At 43.5% G+C, this 24,225-nt stretch overlaps 1 protein-coding gene and 1 long non-coding RNA gene across 4 annotated transcripts in view; one reads left to right on the forward strand and one right to left on the reverse strand.

Annotated features, from left to right (window-relative positions):
* LOC309667320 overlaps positions 1-22,079 on the forward strand; it is a 220,272-nt gene extending 198,193 nt beyond the window's left edge. Inside the window, exon 2 of the long non-coding RNA XR_014267703.1 lies at positions 21,735-22,079. This is a non-coding gene — a long non-coding RNA (uncharacterized lncRNA). The remainder of the gene's footprint in view (positions 1-21,734) is intronic.
* FNDC1 (fibronectin type III domain containing 1) overlaps positions 1-24,225 on the reverse strand; it is a 101,253-nt gene that overhangs the window by 23,870 nt on the left and 53,158 nt on the right. For all 3 annotated transcript variants that reach the window (XM_082475521.1, XM_082475522.1, XM_082475520.1), the window contains 9 exons: positions 23,182-23,369; positions 22,355-22,462; positions 19,122-19,310; positions 15,097-17,697; positions 13,214-13,314; positions 11,175-11,286; positions 9,900-10,286; positions 2,263-2,331; positions 684-827 (listed from right to left, as the gene is read on the reverse strand). In XM_082475521.1, coding sequence (XP_082331647.1) covers positions 684-827; positions 2,263-2,331; positions 9,900-10,286; positions 11,175-11,286; positions 13,214-13,314; positions 15,097-17,697; positions 19,122-19,310; positions 22,355-22,462; positions 23,182-23,369 — 3,899 coding nt within the window. The remainder of the gene's footprint in view (positions 1-683; positions 828-2,262; positions 2,332-9,899; positions 10,287-11,174; positions 11,287-13,213; positions 13,315-15,096; positions 17,698-19,121; positions 19,311-22,354; positions 22,463-23,181; positions 23,370-24,225) is intronic.

Here is a 24,225-nt window from a genome sequence, read left to right on the forward strand (position 1 = left end):
CCGCTCACCTAGAGCCCGTAAGCCACAACTACTGAGCCCGTGAGCCACAACTACTGAGCCCGTGAGCCACAACTACTGAAGCCCACGTGCTTAAAGCCCATGCTCCGCAACAAGAGAAGTCACTGCAATGAGAAGCCCGTGCACTACAACTAGAGAAAGCCCGCGTGCTGCCACGAAGACCCAACGCAGCCAACAATAAATAAATTAATTTAAAAAAAAAAGCTGAAGGAAAACAGCTTCAGCTCTTTGACACTCTAAGTAGCTCAATTCAGTAGACTGCTCATCTTTTAGGAAGAAGTTAATGAAGTGCAGGCAAGGCCTAGGGGAAGTCTCATCTCAGAAAAGTTGACTACAATAAGAATACTCATATTCCCTGGACTGGTGATTATCGAAAGTGTTCCTTCCTCTCCGTCTACACAAGGCAGCCTCTCTAAACTCTATTCTGTCGGATACCAAACGTTCTCCTGCATGCACCACCCCCTCCTAACTTCTGCAGAAAGCAAGTTCATGTGCATCTAAACAGGAATGACTCGCTGAATCAGCCCAAATGGAAAATTCACTCTGGGAAAATAAGCTACCACTGCAAATGCGCTGCCTTGGCCAATCCAAGGGATTAGTTGTGCTCTTCTTCAAAGAATGAAAGTTAAAACCCATGGCTCTCTGATTCAGGAAGTTCTATTTACCAACAAATCGTTTCTTTCCAGCCAGATCGAACTCTTCTTCAGGGTAGGAACTGATGGAGCCTTCTGGGGGGATGACGGCAGGAGTGGCGGCAGTGGTGGAGGGCTTGGTGGTGGCCGGCAGCCTTGAGGTCTCAACTTCATAATCTGAAACGATGTGATGGCTTTGTAATTGGGCACTTCCAGAAAAGGGGCAGTGTGTGCCATCAAAAGATACCTTCTTAGGATTGATCTCTACACGAAAGCATGTACGCGCACACAGCCCGCCACCCCCTAGGATAAATGCTATGCCTGAACAGAATTTTTTTGCTAACAAAACAGTATTTCCTCCCATTTCAGTCCTCTCGGAAAAGCAGCTCCTGGTAAAAGAAAGGAAGGAAAAAAAGAAACACAATGACCAGAAAAATGAGATTTTTAGAATCAAGGCTGGACAGAACCTTAGAATTCACCCAGTTTTGCAGGCTCCTGTTACTGGTCCAAGACCATTCTCTGCCTAAATAATTTTCCCTTTTAAAGCCATAAAAAACTCACATGAGAAAAGAAACTTGATTTTTTAAAAAAATTTATCTTCTGTGTATGGGCTTTTCTGTGGGGAGGGGTGTAGGATTAATCCTATTCAGAGAACTAATCCGTTAACAAAAAAGAAAACTCTGCTCCCTTTCAACAGCTCCAAATCATAAGAAAGGTGCTATTTTCAAAGATGCTAAGAAAGCTTCCTTTGCTTTCTCACATCTGCTGTTTTTCTTTTAAGTCCATTTTTTTTTTTTTTTGAAAACTGGGGGATTAAACCACGACACGGAACGATCGTGATTGCATCAAAGGTGACATTATTGCCACATTCGTGATTTAAGAGCCCTGGAACTACAGACAGCAGCAGGCAGGCAGAGCACAAAAGTGGGGACAGACACCCCGAGTGTCAAAGGCCAGCACTGGGGTGGGGACAAGATTTCCACGTGAATTCCTTCAATTTCGGAGGTAACTTACAAAACACACAGACCAATAGCAGGGTAATAAGTATAATGACAGGATTAGTTGCCATTGATGGAGTGACTGTTCCAGATGTCATGCAAGGCATGTGTATTCTTTATCTTAGAAACTTACCTTGACTTGAAAACATGCTATGATAAAAAAAAAAAAGAAAATCAGCACATCTAGAGCACTGTATTTTTTTATGTAATTAGAAAAGGAGAGAAAGGAAAGAATGAGAATGGGAAGAGTCAAGGCTGGAGGCGGGGACTTGGTTAAACCAAGTCATTTTACTAACAGTGTGGATGGGGGACGGGGAGGTTCAGAATGAAGCAGCTCCAGAATTTCTAGAGGAAGGAGGGGTTGAGAGGGAGGGAAAGGGGGGCTCAGAGAGCTTGTCTGGAAGCTGCATCTGTGCATCAAGCACACTGTTTTCCTTTAGGTTAACCTGTATTGGGGGGTAACTTGGAAGGGGACGGTATAACCACCTTTCCCTAAGCGTTGCCACCCACCCGAGTTCCGAAGGAAACGGAAATTGAGATCATCCACTTAGTCATTAAAATAAGATTCTCCCATCAGAAAAGTATCCAAATAATGTGTTTAAAAACATTCGTACCTTCATCATAGATCACGTACGCCTCTTCCGTGGGCACTGCCGTGTCTGTCTCCAATCCTGAGAACTCATCTAGTGAAGGAGGAGAGGGGAAGGATCAGCAAATGCCCCAGGGTTTCTTCTCAGCATCACGCCAAGGGCACAGCGATCCAGCCCCACGATGGTTCCAGGGGAATAAGCGCCCCCTGCCAGGGGCTCCTCAGCTTCCTCAGAAGGAAGGGAGCTGGAACCCAGATTTTCTCTCCTTTGTACTCAGAGAAGGGCACTGGGATGCCCTCAAGGATCAACACAAAGACACCTCCCCAGCTTTCCCTACCAGCACAGGGGGCTGTTTCTGACCTTCCTCCCCCCTCTGCGGTGCCCAGGCTCCCCACCTGCCCAGGGCCCCCCCTGGCCCGGGATGTTGCAGGCCTGAGAACAGGCAATCCGGGAGAGCAGAGAGTGGCAGCTGGTACCCAGGATGGGGACAAAAATCCTTCTTCCGGGAGCTCCTTTGTTCATGGTACCCTCATTCTCTCCAACCCCGGGATCTTGCCACTCACATGTTCCAGAAGCAGGGTGACCTCCTGCCTCTCCTGTTTTCCAATCTGGCTTCACTGCCCCTCTAAGCTCCCACCCTCTCTCAACGACTCAGGAGATAAATCTGTACTGATTAGACTTCTTAACTTGCATATGAAGTTTGGAAATAATATTCCAATGATTACAAACTTCTCTTTACAAACAGGTAGGGCTTTATTTACAAAACCATGAGATCTATTATGACTACAAAATCATCCTCTAAATGCAACTGATAGACTTTTATATGTGATTTTTTTGATGTCTTCCAGAAAGCCCTAATTGTAAGAACCATTGTTAAAATGACTATTATTAACGACTGAACTGATATCACGCGCATGGATGACAACTTGGTTAAGAAAGGTGAGTGAAAGCAAAAAATACGTTTTTTGCCTCCACCATCTGGGTCCTTTCAGCAGAAGCTTTTTTTGAGAAGGTGGGAGGAGATCAATATATTACTTCTCGACTTGTGGGAGGAAAATGCAGCTGCAAAAAGGAGACCGTTTCTTTGTAGCTGGTAAAATCTTGAGGCACCTTAAAGTTCAGAGGAATTCCTTTCTTTTTGACCTGAAGCCACAGCAATTATACAGAACTCTCAATTCAAGGCACACTTAAAAGGCAGAGGGGGTGTGAGGAGACAGGAAGCAGGAACTAGGATTTATCACTTGCCTTCTGGGCATCAGGCACTGTCACATATATATTGTTCGAGTTAATCCTCACATAAGATAAATGGGGCTCATTATACCCACTTCTCAGCCAAGGACACCACGGATTTATAACATGCCTGGGGTCACACAGCTGGTAAAGGACAAAGAGCTGGAACAGAATTGGACTTGAAGGCCTTGGCTCCAAGGACTATGTTCTTTATACTTCATCAAACTGCCGCCACTGTTTAAAAGTTGGACTAACCAATCTTTTGCTTGCAAACCTTAAGGCGCTTTATTAGAATCGTCATTCCGCAGCATAATGAAGGGGGAATTGAATGAGAAAGTACACCGACCTCCTTCACTCAAAAAATTACAGGCACCAATTTTGAATTGTTTTCTTGCTAGGAAATCATTGATCATTCCTGAGAAATACACCAATGTAATCATTCTACTAGCCTTGTCTGAGCCTACTTTGAATAACTTCATGAATGTGATGCCGAAACAAACTCCACCAGCCGAGGACAGTGGCAACCTTGCCTCGCCTGTCTGGCCCCTCTGCGCCTGTCTGGCCCCTCTGCGATGAAAAGCCCCGCATACACCCGAGGCCCGTGACATGACCCCCCACCTGCCTCACCATGGAGGTGGTGACGCTGGGGATGTTCTGACGGGGCCAACGAAAGTCAAAAAGAGAAGTTGTAAATGATCCGCCTTTCAGGATGGGCATTTCGAGAAAAAGGATTAGACGCGAGTTTTTTTTAGGTCATTCCAATGTCAATATGCCTGGATCCAAGAGGAATTACTTCTGGGCTGGTTTAAATTAGACAGTTTTCAGGTTGACACCACCTAACGTTTGGAGTTATCTGGCTGTTGTTTCCCAGAAACCATTGTCCTCCCTGTGTCCATTTAACTTTCAAGAACGTAGTCTTGTTTTACCTCATTATCAGCTCAGGTTCATTTCCTTTCATTATTATTTTTGGTCAGGTCAAAATGAATAAATTGTACAATTTTTGCATCCCAGAGTGAACGAGAAAAGGGGAAAGTATAGGGTTTCCTTCATGGATTCCTGATACTAAACACAATTCCTTGAGGAGCTGAAACGCTCTGGTCCAGCACCAGGCAACAGAAACGCTGTCTTTCACCTGCGAACTTGGATCACTTCTTGAGATGAGTGACAGTGAAGTCTTCTGGCAAAAGTAAACATCCTACTGAGTGATTTAGTGCTCCTTTTTTTGTTTTAAGACCAAATAAAGTCAGGCATAATTTTTCTAAAATAGCACCATCTTGATTCCAAGTAAAAGAAACTTCCAGATGTAATGAAATAGATTTACAGTTTTGGGGGAAAAGCTGACCCTCAGAATTTGCCCCACCTGAATGCCATTTTGAAGCATTTGGAGCTACATAAAACTGGATGTTTTATAAGCCAACCCAGAATCAATGTCCAAAGCTTCCACCTCTTCATATAAAAGTAGCTGCCAGCCACCAACCATGTGGTACTCAAGTTTATTTTCTTGAGTAGTTTGTCCAAACAGTCATGAAAAAAAATGAGCGCAAAATGTTCCGGTATTAGCTCCAGAGATATTTTTTTTAAACTATAAAAAAGATTCTCATTAGAAGTTTAGAGAGAAGGTAAATTCCAGCTGTTTGAAACCCAAGGATATTTGCAAATTATTTGGTTGGTCCAGCTCAAGTGAATTTTCAGTTATTCTGTTTGTATTCTCTGTCTTGAGAGTGCGCTGTGGCAGGAGGGAACTGTTTTCCACAATGACTGATGTTCTTCTAAAACATGCCCCAAGGTCATGTTACAAATTGTTGAAGATATTCAGCTGGCTCGTAACATTTCCAGACACACACGATACCATCAGATCTGCTGTCGAAATGGAACCTGAAAAACAAGGATCGCTGGTAAAAGACTCCTCAGTAGAAAACAGAGAATGCCTATGGCTTGGGGTATGGTGTGGATATTCAGAGATGCATAATTAGGTACCATGAGGAATCCGAGATGAAGTAGAGGACGCGGTCTCTACTGCAAGGAGTTTATTATTTAATAGAGAAGTCACAGCAAGCAAAAAAGTGTGCGTGCGTGTGTGTGTGTGTGTGTGTGTGAGTGTAAGAGAGAGAAAGAGCACCAAAACGCTGGAAACAAGCATATAATATGCATCTATGCTTACAGGAATATGCAAACAATATGGCCTCTATAACAAATGCTTAAATTACTGGAATGATTTAATGACACAAGGTTATTCCCAGAACACTATTTTAAAGCAGTGTTTTTAAGGGAAAGAGGGGCATGATTTAACCAGGGGAGCCAAGACTAAGAGATGTGAAAAGATGATTTTAAAATTGGAGGGCTAGAAACAAAATGTTAGGACTTTGCCAATGGAAGATAATGACAAATGCTCGGCTATATGGGGGTTGAAGAGGGGACTCTTGGAAGGGCAGGTATTCTCTCAGGGATCACAACACAGGTTCTAAATCATCATCCCTGCAACAGCAATTTCAGGTTACTAGGTTGCAAAGTGCCATGGCCAAAATTTGCTTGGTAAATAAATATTGGTTGTATACACATGGAGCCCCAGCACTTGTGGGTGTACATTATAAACTGCACTACAGTTGTCTCTAGATATACACTGGGAATTGGTCCAGGAGCCCCTGTGAATACCAAAATCTGTGGATGCTCAAGTCCTTTTTATAAAATAGTGTAGTACAAGGAATCCAAGTTTGGTTGAATCCGCAGATGTGAAACCCGCGGTACAGAGGGCCCACTGTACACCGAATACAACAAAAAAAGTACTTGAGAGAAAACACAAACACGAGAGCAGAGCAAGAGGCAGGGAGGCACGGTACAGGTGGTTCTGGGGGTGAAGTGTGAGGGAGAGAGTTGGGACTGTCGCTCCACTGACATCAGCATCTGTCCTGAGTCTCACTGTCCCATTTACAGGATGCGTGTTTGCAGGTCGAGGCCACTGGAACGTGTTCAACCAAGAAATGGCAAACTCTACTGTACTTTATAGATAATGCAGAGGATTTTCGTGAATAATTTTGACTGTGATTTTCAAATTACAAGCCGTCTTTAGAAGCTAATTCCCCCCTAAGATGCTCCCTTCCACCTCTACCTCTCTCCAGGATTAGCCCTGACAGTTGCATTCCAGTGGTGGATGAAGCGGGGACTATGCTTTCTATTTCTGAGGCAAGCGCAGTGCTTGGATAAGAGTCACATTCAAGGAATGTGTGTCTAGCTGCACATCTGGATAGGAGACGCATGGAGGCTGGTGTAAGGAAGCCCAGTAAGGAGTAATAATTTGAGTGTTGGGCCAATAGGGTCAGCCTAGCAATGGAGTATGAAGTCTAAGAAATGTGACGGAGGAAGAATCGGTGGGAACTGATGAGACCTGACAACAGAGATGAGAGAACAAAAGGAGACACGAGACACCAAAGCCTCAGGCCTGGAGAAACGGATCTTTAATCCCATCTTGCTCTGCCATAAAGATAAACAACTTTGTTTCCTAATGAGAGGGAGCTGTTTCTATCTACTGTAATTGCAGGTAGATTGTGCGTTAGATTGTGAGGTTTCAGAGGCACAGCTATGTCACCGACTTTTCTATGTTTCCCACAGACCCCAACCCATGTGGAGTAGATGATTAATGATCATTTGCTGACATTATTTTCCAAAATTATGAATGAAGCCAGAAAAACAAAAACAAGAGCTACTCCATCCTCTTCAAATTACCACATGGGTTTTCTCATAATGAAATCACTGTACAATGATAAAGAAACATTTATCAAACGAATTCACTAAATCAGGGTTTATCTAGACACAAGACTTAATCATGCTCCCTTTCAATTTCAGAACCTATACACAGAAAGTATAAAAAATAGCTATGTCAACATCATTAGATATTAGGGAACTATGAATCTAAACCACAATGAGATACCACTTCACACCCACTGTGAATGAAAAAGACAGATAATAACAAGTGTTGGTGAAGATGGAGAGAAATTGGACACCTCATATATTACTGGTGGGAATAAAAATGGTGCAGCTGCTATGGAAAGCAGTTTGGTGGTTCCTCAAAAAGTTAAACAGAGAGTTACCATTCGACACAGCAACTCTACACAAGAGAATTAAAAACAGGAATTCAAAAAAAAAAAAGGAACAAACCTGTACACGAATGTTCATAGCAGCACTAATCATAATAGACAAAAGGTGGAAACAACCCAAACGTCCATCAACTGATAAATGGACAAAATGTGGTCTCTCCACACAATGGAATATTAATCAGCAATAAAAGGAATGAAGTACAGACATATTCTACAATGTGGATGAAACTTGAAAACAAATTATGCTAATTGAAAGAAGCCAGACACAAAAGGACACATTTCATATGATTCTATTTACATGAAATGTCCAGAATAGGCAACTACAGAGACAGAAAGTAGATTAGTGGTTTCCCGGAGTTGGGAGGAGCAGCGAATGGGGAGTGACTACTAATGAGTATAGGGTTTGTTTTGGAGGGTGATGAAAATGTTCTGGAATTTAATAGTGGTGCTTGTTGCACAACTCTATGAATATGCTAAAAACTATACACTTTAAAAGGGAGAACTTGATGGCATGTGATTTTTGTCTTAAGAAAGCTATTATTAAAGATGTTTTTAATAAAAACAACTATGATTAGAAATGATACTAGGAAGAAAATGTTTAATAAAGTTGTTAGTGGAGCAGCAGAAATAAAAAAGGAAGGTAAGCCATACAGAAGTATTTTTAAAATCATAAATTATAGTACATTACGATATTGTTTGAGGATGATAGGTTGCTCTCCCCAAATTTAATTTTTTTTCCAAGACTTTCTACTTATTTTCAAAATGCTGTCTAGAGGAAAATTATTACTTTTTTTTTTTTTTTTTACTACCATTGCATTTCTTTTTCTTTTTCTTTTTTTATTTTTATTGGAGTATAGTTGCTTTTAGAGATAAATTATTATTAACACTTGGACACTAATTTGGCTTGGGCTAGGCTATCAGACGAATGGACAGGAGTGAAGTAAAAAATACACATCTCTATCATGATTTGCAAAGAAAAGAAGAAACAAAAATACCGAGAAAAATCTTGACTTTCATGCCCACTAAAAAGCCCCAAAATACAAAGGAAATGCAAAGAACATGCAATAAGGCCTACATCAGAGGAGACAAAAGAAAATGTAAAATATTAATAATAATAGTAGTAGTAATTAGAACCAAATCCAAAATAGTCACTTTTCTGTTTACAACCAATTATTAAACAAATATCTGTTCTAATTATACTTCAATTAAAAAAAATAAACACATCAAAGTACGCAGAAGTAAGGAAAATACATAATATTTTCATACTGGAAACCCAAAGGTAAATTCCAATTTGTACTCACTGGGTTAGCTGGTAGTGTGAGAATTTTCTTCCCAGTCGTCCTCTTCTTCAGTGTGTTCCTTGTTCTTTGGTGTGAAATTTTCAGATATGTCAAATGTTCCTGTTTCTTCGGAACTTGTCCATGGAAAGACTAACTTCAAACAGAATTCCCAGTTTGGAGACAGCATTCACGTTCAAACTGATTGGGTTTATCAGGTCAATGATGCTATGTAAGAATTCGGGGCATGAGTGTGATTTCCTGAAATGAAGGGTCTTCACTCTGCGTTAGCTTAAAAAGACAGAAGCTTTACAGCCTGCATTGCAATTCATTTCAACCCGAGGGAAAGGGGGTGAATTCGCCTTCTCGAGCCTGAGGCAAATACAGGATGACACAGCCGGGGCGCAGGACAGCCCTGGCTGGGTGTCCCAGAGCAGGGAAAGGGTTCAGTCTTAGCCAGTGGGCGGCCCCTGCTGCCACGCAAGGATAAGCATTTTCCAAAGGGACTGCTGATCAAACACGCTTGGGAAATGCTACTGTACTTGAAAATTCACAATGAGACTATTCAACGGTTAGAGTTCAACAGTAAGAAATTCCTTTAACCTTGTTTAAATCACACAGCTAATCACAGAACCTTTTCTTTAAAAATTACTGTATAATAATAATTATTATTATATTATAATTATTATTATAACAAGTACTAATCTACTAATATCCAGTGGGACCCACTTTGGGAAGCTCTGGTCCAAACTAACAATGTCCCATGTTTCAGCCAGATGTTTGACTTGGGTGGTGACAAGGGTTGCCAGATAAACCAGAGGATGCCCACTTAGATTTGAATTTTAGAGAAGTTTTCATATAAGCACGTCCCACGCAGTATTTTTGTTTGCTAAATCTGACCACCCTAGTTGTGACACAGCGCGGTCAATAAACGCCGTGAGCTACAAATGCCTGCAGCTGCTGCCCCACTGTGCACCCCACTCACCACCCCGCAGTCTCTGCGACCCTAGTCGGCAGCGCAGCGCGCCATCATGCGAGTTACCAGTAGAACGAAGACGGTTACCTTCCTCGGGGTGGCACTCCGGGATCCCATCTGAGCCCATGACGAGGTTGCCATCCTCGTCATGTCGCTCCAGGGTCCCAGGGCGACAGGTGGGGATGCGGGTGGTGGGCTCGGGGGCGGTGGTAGTGGTGGTTGACCGCGTAGTGGTTCGGGTGGTCGTTGGCCGCGTGGTGGTGGTCGTGGTGGGCCGAGGGGGCGTGGTGGTCGTGGGTCGCGTGATGGCGGTGGAGGCACGGGTGGTTGTCTTGATGACCCCCAAGCCCACCAGGGGCTTCCCTCCAAGACTCAAAATGGGCTTATCCTGGGGACTGGCCAAGGGTTTTCCATGTCGCCCCTGCCCGAAGAGGGGGAGGCCATCAGGGCTCACCACGGGGGTCCCTCCCAGATCTGAAACAAAATCAAACAAAAGCTGTGCAACAAGGTGAGATGACACAGGGGAAGCAAAAAGCAAGCGGAAAATGTCTTCTCAGAGGCTTCTATTTTCATCAGTAAAAGGCAAAGAAATAATTAAAGGGACATCAGCTGAGGGAGCAGTATCTGCTGCTATCCAGAAATTTCTAGGCTATTTATATTGTCCATTACTCTGTACTACCTTATATAAATATATAAATATTTCATTGCTATGCCCCATTACCTGCAATAACTCGAAGTCTCCAGTAAGGAAAGTAATTCTTTCCCCCTCTTCATTCTTACCCCTAAAGACTTAAGTGTTACTGTGGACAGTAAGGTGGCAAACTTATTCTATAAAGGGCCAGAGAGTAAATATTTTAAGCTTTATGACGCCACTACTCAACTTTGCACTACAGGGCAAAAAAGCCATAGACAATACACCAGCAAATGCATGTTTCTATGCTCCACTGAAACTTTGTGTATGGATAGTGAAATGTGAATTTAATATAATATTCACATGTCACAAATATTATCATTCTATGATTTTTTGACAGTCATTTAAAATTGTAAAAACTATTCTGAGTTCCCAGGCTATATAAACACAGGCAGCAGACAGGGTTTGGCTTTAGAAGCTGCTTTGCTGACTCCTGCTCTCCACTGCCCAATCCCAAGAATGAAGTCAAGAGCCACCTTTTCTAGAGGGTGGAGTCTGTAAGAAGACAGTTGGATCAGGGAAGAAGCTAAGTTCCGCCCCCTTCTGAGGCACCTCCTTTTCCACATGGCTCAAGGGCCCCCATTAAAAATGAGTAGGAGGAGAAAGAGAGAAGTTGTCACTCTACAGCTAAGTCAGGACACTTTCGTTCCTTAAAAAACACTCTCACTTACCCACAATGGTTCGACCATCTCCTCCTAGTTTAACTCGAAGGGGGTTTCCTTGTGAATCTTGGAGGTACCTTCCTTCTCCATTCAATACTAACCCACGATCAAGATCCACGACCTAAATCCATGACACAGATTAAAGGATATGTTGAACATTTCAAAATGTTCACCTTAATCCAACTACATGAACATATGTGAATAGGAAATATTATTTTTGTCAGCATCATTCATAAGGTTTAATAAGAATAAAGTATGAAACAGTCACATTTCATATTATAATTGCTTATCTATATAATATGTAAATTGTTTTAAGTTTCTCAAATATTCAAAAGATGTTCAAAATACTTTTACCATTTAATATGTTGTAGTATGTAAACAGGAGGAAACAACCTAAGTGTTCATCAACAGAGGAAAGAGATTAAATAAATTATGGCCCATCCATCCAGTGAAATACGATGCAGCCAATGAAAAGGATGTGGAAATTCTGTATTTATTGACATATCCTGATGCAGACTTAGATTATAGGACTGATTATGTTGCAAAACTAAAATATATTCATTTGTGTATATAAACTTAAAAGTGCAGAGAGAAAATTCTGGACAGATTATATCCCAAACTGTTAACAGTGGTTATTTCTAAGAAGTGGTTTGCGATGCTTATTGTCTTTTTCATATATTTCTGAATTGTTTTAACTTCTTGCCATGAACATGACATGTTTCTATTTGGCTGTTAGTGTTAAAAATCAAAGTTGCTATAACAAAACCAATTTAATTTGTAATTAAATTGCCTATTACAGTATGCATGCAAAATTTTCATATTCTAAGGAATTATAAAACTTGAACAAAAGGTATTATTATCTCTGTTAAGAAACAACTCATACTCTACACTGTTGGTTCTCAAAGTGTGGTCCTGGACCAGCTGCCCCAGCCTCACCTGGGAACTTGTCGGATATGAGAATTACCTGGCCCTACCCAGACTGCACCGACAAGCCCCCCAGGGATTCTGATGCTCACCAATGTTTGAAAACCATGACTCTGCACAATCAGGACATTGGAGGAGCCCCTGCAAGCAGGCCACTTTGTTGGGTGCTGTCTCAGTAATTAAAATAAAACTTATTTATATAAACCCTACTTTTGAAATCTACTCCATGCAGTTTCAATTCAAAATTGTTTACAATGACACTTTGCTTTAATATGCATTCTTCCTTCCATAAATTTCTGTTCCTTTGAGAAATGATAAAATGGATCTTTAGGTCACCTGTGACTGAAAATTCTTTGAAGTTCTTCAGTATGTTTTCCTAAACCTTATTGTTTTAAATGGGAAGTTTTGACTGGGAATTCTACTATAAATAATATTTTGATTCTCTGAAAAAATATTTTAAAACTCTGAACATTGTAAGGTGTTCTGCCTGTCACCCCCAACCCACCAAAAACTCCTAAACATTTATCTTAACCCCAGGAAGTTAAAGTCATTTAGCTTAAACATGCATAAAGCACTAATACTTATTTTTTATTTTGGTCAAATTGTTGGAAGGTTCAAAAGGTGATCTGATAAAAACTGCCTATTTGATTCAGGGATTTTTGGTTTGTTCAATTGTTTTTACCCTGCTTCCTTTTACAAAGGATTTGAGACAATTTACAGAAAATATGTATACTCTTTAATCGAACAATAACGAGAAATAAAATAAAGCTATCAGGCGGGAGTGGGAAAAAAGAAGTTCATTTGAGAGGTTGTGCCTCAGGTTTTCTGTAACTGGTTGGCCCAAACATTTGTGTGACCTTCCTAACCAATCAAGGCAAATGGGAACAAAGGCCCATGTCTGACCTAATTAGTTATGAGAAGAAAGCAAACTAGTTACTCAGGAGAATCAAGGATTTTTCTGAGCACTGGAAGAAACAATATAGTATAAGTATATTGACATACAAGTGGTTAAAACTAGAGAAAAAAAAAAAAAGACCGCTTCATTTTTTATTACACAACGCCCACCATTTTTCTCTTCCCAACAGCATGAAAACAACCGGTATGTGTAAAGAAGTTTACCCTACCCACTTTGTTCCTTGAGGGCCATTGATAATTCTTTGTCCACTTGGTTTTCCATTACTACCAGGAAGTACTCTCCCTTCTGGATTTGGTCTTCCATTATAACCTACACAGTACAAAAAAAAAACCCAAAAAACAAACCAAAACAGAAACAAAAAAAATCCAACAACAGAACCTGGTAAATTCAACATTCCTGGAAAGTTGGCTTCATGCCAAACTATATGTAGTAACACATCTTTTCAAACAGGAACACTAAACAGAATTTTAAACCAATAGCTCAAATATATTAGATAATGATAGTCTTAAACTGTGACTTCTACATGACAAATATGAATGTCTATGAAAAGTATGGTAAAGTCACAGTTTTCTGACATTACTGGGGGAATAAGCATGTTCAGCATAAGTAAATTTTCCAGATAAGGCTTAAGACCTTAAAGCTAGTAGCTGTAGCTTTATTTTAGCCAGTTGGAAGGTGGAGGGAAGGAGAGTTGGAAGGATGGGGATAATTCTCTCTACAGTGTACGAGATGCTGTCCTGCTCTCCTCCACAGATTATACTTAACATGCTCACTATTTCTAGCTGACTTGGGTCCCAACCGTCAATTGCAGAGCATAAACCCACAGAGCTGACTAAAAGCTTGACTTCAGTGGGGCTGCTTGAGAAGTATTTGCTCAGAGAGGAAGTGGCAGGCCCAGCTGGCTGGCCTTCAGTTGCTATCTGTCTGCTCCTTGCACCTGCCCTCTCTCTTCACCTCATGCCCTTTCTGATCAGCCGCAGTTTGGCTGAGGCCTCCACTGGGAGCATTCTGCTCCAGCGTGGCCCACCAGATAAAGTGCTTGGGCTTCCTGACAACTATTTGCAGGTCAGAGACATTTCTCTCGCTCAAATAGTTACTGAAAATTTAAAATTTATTGAGTTTTTTCTATGTACAAGGGAATGTGGGTTTTACATCTATTATCAGGGTCTTAGGTTTGTGTAAAAGAGTCCGTTTTAATGGAAAACTGAACTCCACGTGGGGTACTGTTCTATGTCTTTACGCTGGGCTAAATTAACAACATATTGCACAGATTAACAAATATTAATACATTCATTCAAAAGTGTTCTATTAAGCCCTGATTCCATGCAAGGAGAGGGTAAGGCACCACTTAACTGAATGCAGATTTCGGGTAAATACCTTAGATCCTGCCCTGGGGTCCATGTAGACTCCAGTTCACAGCTGCCTACATTCCGTCCTCAACCTAAGTCACACATCGGCCTGCTACTCCGCTGTGTGACATTCGCCTTTAACATGCCTCTTCTGGAGGTTTGAAACAACATTCACTGATTGCAATGCCTGAGCGATCCTCACCCAAGACATTTGAGTTTGTTCCGGGGTATTTTCAGCTGAGGGTTTTATATGCAGAACAACAAGCACAAGATCCAGCCCACACAGGGAGATACTCCTTCCTGTGGACTCCTTAATATGCCCTGGCACAGGGACAACTAACAATAACCTAAAACACAGGAACCTGAGTCTGGCATCCCGGCTGCGACATATTTTCAGATTTAGAGCATATGTTAAGGAACTCAAAGAAGCAGCATGGGAGGGCGGAATGGCCGAGGGCTGTGGAGTTAGTGTTTGGGAATGGAATTGCAGCTCAGCCACTTCACGGCTGTCTGGCCTCCAGCAAACCACTCAGACCCCTAAGCACTGGCTTCCTCATCCGAAGACCAGGAGAAGCAATGCAAACCCAGGCGATGGTTAAGAGGGTGCGATCGTGTTATATCGGCAAAGCTCCTAACACAAGGCTTGGACAGAGCAGATGCTCGATAAAATAAAAGGCTCTCAGGACTTTCTACGAACACTGCTGAGAACCGTAAAGAAAATGTTAAGTTAAAAACAAATTACCTTGTCTGGAAGGGGGTCTCACAGGCGGGCGTGAGAAAGGGTTCCGGAATCTTGAGTTCATCATGCGCTGGCGCAAGGAGAGCATAGGGGTGGTGGACGAGTAGATGGCAGGGGCGCGCGTGGTGAACCGCGGCGGGGAGGGGGTGCCCTCCGTAGGGCTTGGGGTGGCAGGGCTGCGAGGGGGGTGTCTGGGCGGGAGGTGCGTGGCTCTCGGGGAGCTGCCCGGAGGTGCAGGAGGAGGACGCTTCAGCGGGGTGGCGTTCTTGTCCTGCGGGGAGCTCACTCTGGGAGGCGCAAGCACGATAGCAGGCTCTGTCTCCCCCTTAGCGATGTTCCCATCCACGTGCTTGCCGCCCCTGGGGATGAAGGAGGACGGCCACTTTGGAACAGAGGAAGACGGTGGGTCCTTGTCCTTGTCCTTTCCTCCTTTAAAAAACATCACGTCTTCATCCTCCTCCTCGGCCGAGACCGACTGCTGCGATTTTGACGGCAGGGGCTCCCTTTTGGATGGCGTGGCCTGGGACGCACCGTCCTTCTTCCCCACCGCCTGGGGCCCTGCTCTGCCGGGGAGCCTGGGGCGGGCTTGGGGGTGGAGGCTGCCGGGCCTGCCTGGGGGTCTGCGGAGGTGACTGTCGCCGGCGCTTCTTGCCTGAGCCTCCACCTGGCGGTGCTTGGGAAGGGACGGGGTGGCGACCTTGGCACCCGCCGAGTATGCGGGCGCCCGGATGCCCCTGGTCTCCGCTTCTGCGCTGTCGTCGGAATCCTCGCTCTGATTCTGGGGTGACGCGGGAAGACCCCCCTGGGAGCTCGCCGTGAGGGAGGACTGCCTGCCTCTGGACGAGTAAGGGTCTGAGAAGGAGGCGCTTTCCTGCGACGTGGGGTGGGGACGCCCGGCCTGGGGTTTGGAAGGCGGACGCCCCTCTTCCTTGCTCTGCGGGCCGCGGGGCTGCTGCTGGGACGCGGAGACGGCCGATGAAGGCTGCTTTTCCGGAGCGGCGGAGCCGGCACCCATCCTTCGGGGCACGCCGGTCCCGGGGTGGTGCTGTGAGCGAGGCGCAGGAGACAGCGTTTGGGGAGACCCGCCCTCCACGCCCGCGTCGGAGCTCTGCTGAACATCCTGCGCCTTAGAGGGCGGAGATTTGGCCTGAGGATGCGCCCCTGCCCAAGTCCCCGCGGCCTTGGGGTTCTCTTCGAGGGGCTCCTTCCGCTGCAGGCTCGCCGCTCTCTGGGGGCCTCTTCTCAGGTGGTCCGCGCCCCGGGAGGCAGGCTGCCCGGAGGAGGAAGACGCGCGGTCATTCGCCACGGTGGCCGGGAGCGGCTGTTCGTCTCCTGCCTCTTCTTCGCTGTCTTCGTGGCCGCCCAAGCCTCGCCTGTGGTCAGAAGCTGGGTGAGAACTCACCGTCGAGGGAACCCGGGGGGCCGCGGTGGACGGCGGGGAGCTGGGGGGCCGTAACCGGGGTCCGCGGCCGCCGCCAAGCCTGTGTGGGTATCTCCCGGGGGCAGCGAAGGGCCTGTTCCTGAGCGCGCCGAAATGTCCAGAGACAGGCGCCCGGGACCGAGATGCCGGGGCCGGGGCTTCAGCCTGCTTCGCTTCCTCTTCAGCATCATGGTCGCCGCCGCCGTCCGAGTCATCTGCGCCTTCAGAGGCCTGTGTCCTTGAGGGCAGACGAGAGGAGACCGAGGAGGGCTGGGTAGCCCGCAACGGCGCGGTGGACTTGGCGGCTGGGGCATCGTGACCATCCTTCCCGCCCCTGGAGAGCGGGGACCCGGCCTGTGGTTGGGTGGGCAGCAGCCGAGATGAAGCCCCGTGGGATGGAGACAGTCTCGCGGGTGGGGCTGAAGCCCTGGAATTTTCCTCCCCATCCTCAGAGTGGGGCGCCCTCAGAGCGGGCAAGGCTGGTTTTGCGCCGTGGTACGCGGAGCCTCTGTCGCGCAGGGCGCCCCAGGCTGGGTGCCGGCCGGGCGACAGGGCGGGCCGGGCGTGGGCTGCGCTCTTGGGAGGCGGCTGCGGGGAGCCTGCGGCTGGCCCTTCCTCCTCCTGGCCCACGGAGTCATTGTCACCAGGGCTGGAAGGGCGGTGAGCGGGGCCCTCAGGGGCTGGGACCGAAGAGGCGGAGGGGGGCGCCCCTGGGCGAGGGTGAGAGGCGGCCGAGGAGCCACGCTTGTCCACGCCGTCTTTCCGGGGCAGCCCCGGCGTTCGGGCTCTCCCTGGAGTCCGCCCCGCAGGGAGGACCGGGTGGGCAGGTCTACTTGGTGGCCTCTGCTGGGACTTCTGGCCTTGGGTCTCCGAGGGCGAGGTTGGTGGGTGCCCTCGGGAATCCAGCGCTTCCTCCTCGGTGATTTCTGTCGACTGAAGATCCACCCCTTCACTCTTCCGAGGGGGAAGCTGGGGTTTTCTGGGCAGCCCACCATTAGCCAATATTTTGTTCTTCAAGTCAAGAAGCAGGTTCTTGGCATTTCTCCCTTGGGGAGAAACAGGCAAACGAGTGTCTTTTGAGGAAGCTGGAGCTTTGGGCGAAGATGAGGGAGGCTCGGGCTTTTCAGGCTTGTGATGATCTCCCGTGTCTGTTTTCTGCTGAACATCAGACTCACTGGCAGGGGCTGTAATAGATTTTAAAGGATTTGATGTCAAAGAAGAAATATGAAAGATATGCAACGGAAAATGAGTAAGATGGCGGTATGGAGGTGTTTAAAGTTAGTAATAATAATTGATAACTTCTCCTCCTTTAGACATGACACTTATTTTCCCAATTATAGCAATCTCTTTTAAAGTTCTATTTTGCTTTAAGTAACATAGTCCTAGAAAATATGTGTATTGAGTTTCTATAAATTGAATCAGGCTATGCCATGGCTTATTTGAAGGAATTCTGAAATGAGTACTTGGAAGTAATTCATTGATTTTGTAAGCACAAAATCTTATATAGGACTTTCTTAATATAACTGTCAAGATACTACAAGTGCATTATAGCCATTCTTTACAATGTAGGCAAGAAATACACACAAGCCTGGCACAAAATGTTGAATGATCTATACTGAAAGCTATATGGAGATGTGTTGTGTGTAATTTGCAAATGACTGGGGTGAGCAACAAATTTGTAATTTTTGAGGCATTACAAAGAGTTCCCTATTCCACATGACATGTCCTTACTTGCTTTTTTCTTGCTTAAAATCCGTTTTATAATGGATACATTTGTAATCCCACAATAAAGCCTAAAATAAAAAGACCCCTGGGGTAGGCAAAACATTATATTATGTGTACCCTATAATTTACCCTTTATTGAGAGCAGGATGGAATGCGGGAAGGGATGCCGTAAGGGGAGAAGAACTTATATAGCAATGGGGGATCCAGAGGGAGCAAACTGCATCTATTTCAGGGTTTTTTTAGGATAGAACTGTTGAATATTGCAGTGTACTGTGGATCCTCACAGCATATAATGAAGGAGAAAGCTCCCAATATCTGGTGTAAATGTAGACAAGCAGGAAAGAAAACGCAGTCCAGAAACACCCCACTCCAATTTTGGTTTGTATTAACCTGCTGGGGTTTGATACTGAGCAGATAAACAAGGTAACTGAAATTCTTCTGAGTAAGGTTGCATTCCAAAATAATGGCATACAAACTATAAAAATTTTATGTGCCATTTATTCATTAAAATGAGCTAACAACTAAAGAATGTCACATTCTGCCTGTAAAAATGTTCTTTCCCTGTCATCATAAACCCCAAATTACACAATGATATAAGATGAATCACATAATGAATACATTAGTCACATAATTACTAGATAATTCATAATTACTATTATAATAGTAATTAATGTTATTAGCCATCAATAACATTTTAGCGTTTGGGGAGACCCATTTCTAAAGGGACCACAAAAATATTATAGACATCAATACGGTACCTTAACCCCAAAATTCATCAACAGAGCCGTTCTAAACCCAAGAGCGTGATTCAAAGGAACACACCACAATTAGCAGTAATGAAGAGGGAGAAAAAGAGAGCCACAAATACACAATGCTTACTTACTTGTTGGCAGAGCGACAATGAAGGCTTTGGAATGAGGCCCCAATCCTCTCCTGTTTGCGGCCCGGATTTTGAAAAGATAGCGTTCCCCAGGCTGCAGACCATCCACTAGGGCAGAAGTAGTCTCTCCAGGATAGGTGAGGGACTTTGCTCCAAATGGTTTGAGAGCCGGGGCGTATGAAAGAATGTATTCTGAAATGATTTGGCAGACGGTTGGAAGGAGGAAACTGAAAACAGTCCTGTGTCCAGTAGACAGACTGTATGGGCAGGATGAATTAGAACGTGCATTACTAAAATTAATTCTCTAGCGATGCACGCCAAGTCAGTAGCTGGAGCAGAAAGACACAGTAGAAGGTGAACGGGCAATTCAATCAGGCTACCAGACAGGCCTACGGAGTCAGTCAGCTGGCAACTTTCCATATACAGCAAACTAACTGTATGGACCCCAGGAGGCCAGTCTTCATACATTTACCAAAAATATTTACCCTTGTGTTTGGGTTTTTTCTTCATTGTGTTTATTTACTAATTTACTATGACAGACTGTATGCAGAAGAGAAGAAACCACAGGAAAAAAAATGACCACTCCTAGGAACTGATTCTGAATAGCTGCTGACACCTTTTAAGAGTTCCATTTTATTAATCTGGGCTATCTGCATTTGTGCATTAAGCCAGATAAATTCCATATTTGGAATATAATTTCACTTTTTTAGGAATTATGAAAGTTCTTAATATATTTGGGTAAGGATTTTTCACAGTATTTAAAACTGTGAGGAAAAGTTGCTGAGTCATGGATTTATGTGATGTTTAATGTCTCCATCCTTAATTGGCTATATCTATAAACATATAATGCCCTGGGCCTTTGAAAATCATAGCAAATTCAGTCCAAGGAACTAATATATCTCTATGCTTATATGGAAATACTGCAACATAAGGAAGCCACATTTTAAAGCATAATTTTCACCCTCAACTAAAAACTCTCATGCCTATTTTCCTGCCAATGAACTCAAGATTTACAAAACTTATCAAATTAATATGAGTAGGAGTTAACCAAGAAAAATAATTTAAATTACAGAATGACCAAGCAATTATCATACTTCCTGGGGGGGCATGGATGATCTTTCCTTTTCCCTAAGCTCTAATCTTTAAAAAGTACATTTGTCTGAAAAACAAAAAACAAAAAAACCCAGCATTCTTTTCTCATTGAAAATGAACAAACTAGTCATTTGTGGTGGTCAAAAGTAAGAATTAAAAGAACCCACTGTCTACAAAATTTTGTAATTCTAATTTTTTTTTTTGTGGATTCAATTCATCTGGAAAAAATTTAACCATGTCAAAGTATATTCTTTTATTATGTTTTCTATTTCTCAGGCATAAAAAATGCCCCAGGATAATTATGAATTTACAATCCTACCACTACACCTTTAGGTTAGTGAGGTACATGAGTTCTTTTGGACATAAAAACTCAGTAGCTATTTATTACTTCTGGCAATATTTAATTGACTAGCAGGGAGCTTCTTTTGCCAAAGAGCTATAAATATAAACTAAGATGTGGGAGAGGGGAAAAAAATAAGTAGCATGGTAATAAGGTCACCAAAGGAGCAATAACTGACTTTTTTAAAATAACTTCATAACTTTTTTTTATAAAAAAGGTAGTCAGCTAAAACATGTCTTTATTCAAGTTTCAGAAGTCTTTTCAGCATCACAATAATGATACAGAAGCCAATGTTCAAACTGTCATAAAAAGAACGATTAAAAGGGGGTATCCTAAATATTTTTTCTCTTCATTTGTTTCTGATTTATTCTATTGAAAAAATGAGCAAGAATGGTACAATATATTCTTTAAAAACATGGGAAGTGAGAAAGCATTAAGTTTAGAAAATACTATCCTACCTCTACCTTCCGTAATTTCTACCGTTCAGTGAAAAGTTATCCTTATAGGTCAGAAAAGATAACTTACAGTTGAATATAAAACAGAACCACCCAATTTCTTCAATTAAGAAATTCTCAAAGAAGATCAGTGATAATTTTCTGAATTTTCTTAAGCTTACACAAACTTTCCATATTAGAGTTTTCTTCCAAAATCAAGCAACAATAAAAAGTAGCCTTAGAGTACATTTGTATAGGCGATGTCAGGGGAACCCTCACCACCACCCTTTTAAGTGTCTCCAGATAGACTTCCAAAAGGTTCTTGAATGTTTTTACATTAAAAAGAAATTATCTGTGCTTTTATTTAATGTTCTCAACAGACCATTTTAAAATTTAACTAGTTGTGGATATTCTATGCTATTTTCATTTTTTTTAATCTACAGTATTTTTTTTCTGTTTTAAGGTCATATTTTCCTCAACCAGCCTCCCACCCAAAATCAATTGTTCAAAATGCTGACAAATAGGGAAAAAAATCTATTTAACATTTTATTTTATTACTTGATTTTCAAGCCCATTAAATATTTATGGTCCCGTTCGAGACATTTATGGTCCCGTGGGATTTCTGCTCACTCCTACCTGCCATGATCTTACTGGCACCATGAAAAGGCCCACAGCGTGAAAAACAGGGTGTCATTTTGTTTGGTTAAAGGTTATGATGTCACATCCATACAATTAAAAACAGCCCTCTAGGGGCTTCCCTGGTGGCGCAGTGGTTGAGAATCTGCCTGCTAATGCAGGGGACACGGGTTCGAGCCCTGGTCTGGGAAGATCCCACATGCCACGGAGCAGCTGGGCCCGTGAGCCACAACTACTGAGCCTGCGCGTCTGGAGCCTGTGCCCCGCAACGGGAGGGGCCGCGATAGTGAAAGGCCCGCGCACCGCGATGAAGAGCGGTCCCCGCACCGCGATGAAGAGTGGCCCCCACTTGCCGTAACTAGAGAAAGCCCTCGCACGAACCGAAGACCCAACACAGCCAAAAATAAATAAATAAATAAATAAAATTAAATACTGAATGAGAAAAAAAAAAAAAAAAAAACAGCCCTCTTGATAATAGCATCAAAATCCCTGCATAGAGGGAAGATGAAAAGTCATCTTCAGGATGACCTGGGTCTTACTGACAATGAAAACCCTTCATGAAATATCCTTGTCCATTGCGTTAGCACCCCGTATAGGTGTGTTGTTTCCCTGTTGCTTTTGCAGTCACCAAGCCTGCGATTAGAACCAGTTTTTATCAGAGTCAATGTACACAGCTCTCTTTGGGGTATTTCACTCCCACGTGCTTCTTGTACTTTAAGTAATGAGGTTCCTACCTTTCACTTTCCCCTCGGTCTCAGGCAGCGCATCCCAAGCTACAGTGACAGCCGTAGGTTTGCCATTGACTGGCCAGACGGTTAAATTTTCAGGAGCTGTGGTAGGAGCTACAAAAGGACAAGGATCGAAGGGTTAAGAATGCCCTTAGGGGTATTCTAAAAGTAAATGACATGCGGTCCCTACATACACAATTTTATTGCAGAGCCACTGTGTTAATTTTTATTATACACGAGAGAAAATTCTCCACTTGCTCTCTGTGTGATTTATATCGGTTTTACCAACTCATGTGGTAAGGTTAGACATACATAGGGAGATGCTTTTAGGAATTCAGAATTTCTCTCGTTGCTGAATATTGAAATATACAAAGAAGATGAAAATCCAGTTTCAACTTCTTTTGAATAAGGTTTCTAAAGACACAATTTAAAAGAAAATAATTGTAGTCTTAAATATAGAACAAATTTCTCCCCCAAAATCAAACATGACCTCGGCCTTAAAAAAAGAAGAGTCTCTCCTCTATTCTAGAGCCACGTGTTGTCCGGGGGCAATCACACGTACAGCGGGGACCTGTGGAGGCTCCGCGTGGTTTTAACGTGCTCCGCGTGTCAGAATAACGTGCTCATGAAAATAGCCAGTGAAGGATACAACATGGACCCAAGGAAACTTCTTTGTGTTCATACATAGAAACGCTCCCAAAATTTAGGGTTAATGTTACTTCGAAAAATGCCTCTGCTGGCCCTTATCACTACTGGCTTCTTCAACTGTCTTTAAATCTTCCTTTAGTGGTAATTCCCAAGTTGAAAGTCCAAAGGCCGTTTTGAATACAGACCAGATTCTGGTGTTCTCTGGAAGACAGACGTACTCCATTTGCCGTCTCGTTCACCCTGCGAGATGCGGACCGCAAATTCATACATGGTGTCTGGAATCAGGTTCTCTATCAGCACTCGTCTGCTGGAGACGGGCTTGTAATCCCACCTTGCGGACTCCCCCTTTTCTCGGTAGCGCACAGTGTACTGTCTGTAAGAAAACGCAAGGCAACAGCACAGCCCTCTGACCAGTTCTCTGCACCTGAACACTGGATTCCTTGACGTTTTCCCTTCCCCACAAGTGATGACTTTTGGAAGTAAGTAGGGAAATCAAAGAGGAGAAAATTCTAAACTTTTGACTTTGTTATTGGCTCAAAGGATCTACTTAAGTTCCAGGGAGATGTGTCTAAAATAGCCCAGAAGAGATGGACCTTATTGTCTTTTCAACACCAAAATGTCTTATTGCTCAAAAGGTCAAGCAGCGATTAAAAGGAAGGGATAGAAGGGAGACTGTTTTTATGAGGCAAGGGCCTTATTAGGGGTGTGTGTGTGTGTGTGTGTGTGTGTGTGTGTACGTTGTGTGGAAGAGGCAATATTAAGAACCAGAACTGGCCCGAAGTACCTTGGCTCTCCAGAAAAGAAAGACAAGAAGACTCATTTCATGCCAAAGCAGGCATGTTTTCTATAAGTTCTATAAGGAAAGGCAGCATGTGGTTTTGAGTAGACTTATTACCATGAGATGGAACAAAAATGTGTAACAAACAGAGCAGGAGAGAGGAGCTTATGAAAGGAACTCTGCTGTGTGATTATCAGGCAGAGAAGTACGGTGTGACCCAACATGGTCACACTGGGCAATCCCCGACATAAGACATCCTCAACACTTGACATTAAGAATTGCAAATGCCATTTACTGGACTGCTTTTCTAAGAAGTTTTCTTTGTGGCCACTTTACAGTAGAAAGCACTTGATGCATTAAAAGTGTGCTATTCATTACGATATTTAATTAGTTAGGATAAGACTTCAGTTGCAGACACAGCACACCAATTCGCAATAAAAGTTCTGCTAAG

This window comes from Balaenoptera physalus, assembly GCF_965194825.1.
Source record: "Balaenoptera physalus genome assembly, chromosome: 9".
NCBI classification, from domain to species: domain Eukaryota; kingdom Metazoa; phylum Chordata; class Mammalia; order Artiodactyla; family Balaenopteridae; genus Balaenoptera; species Balaenoptera physalus.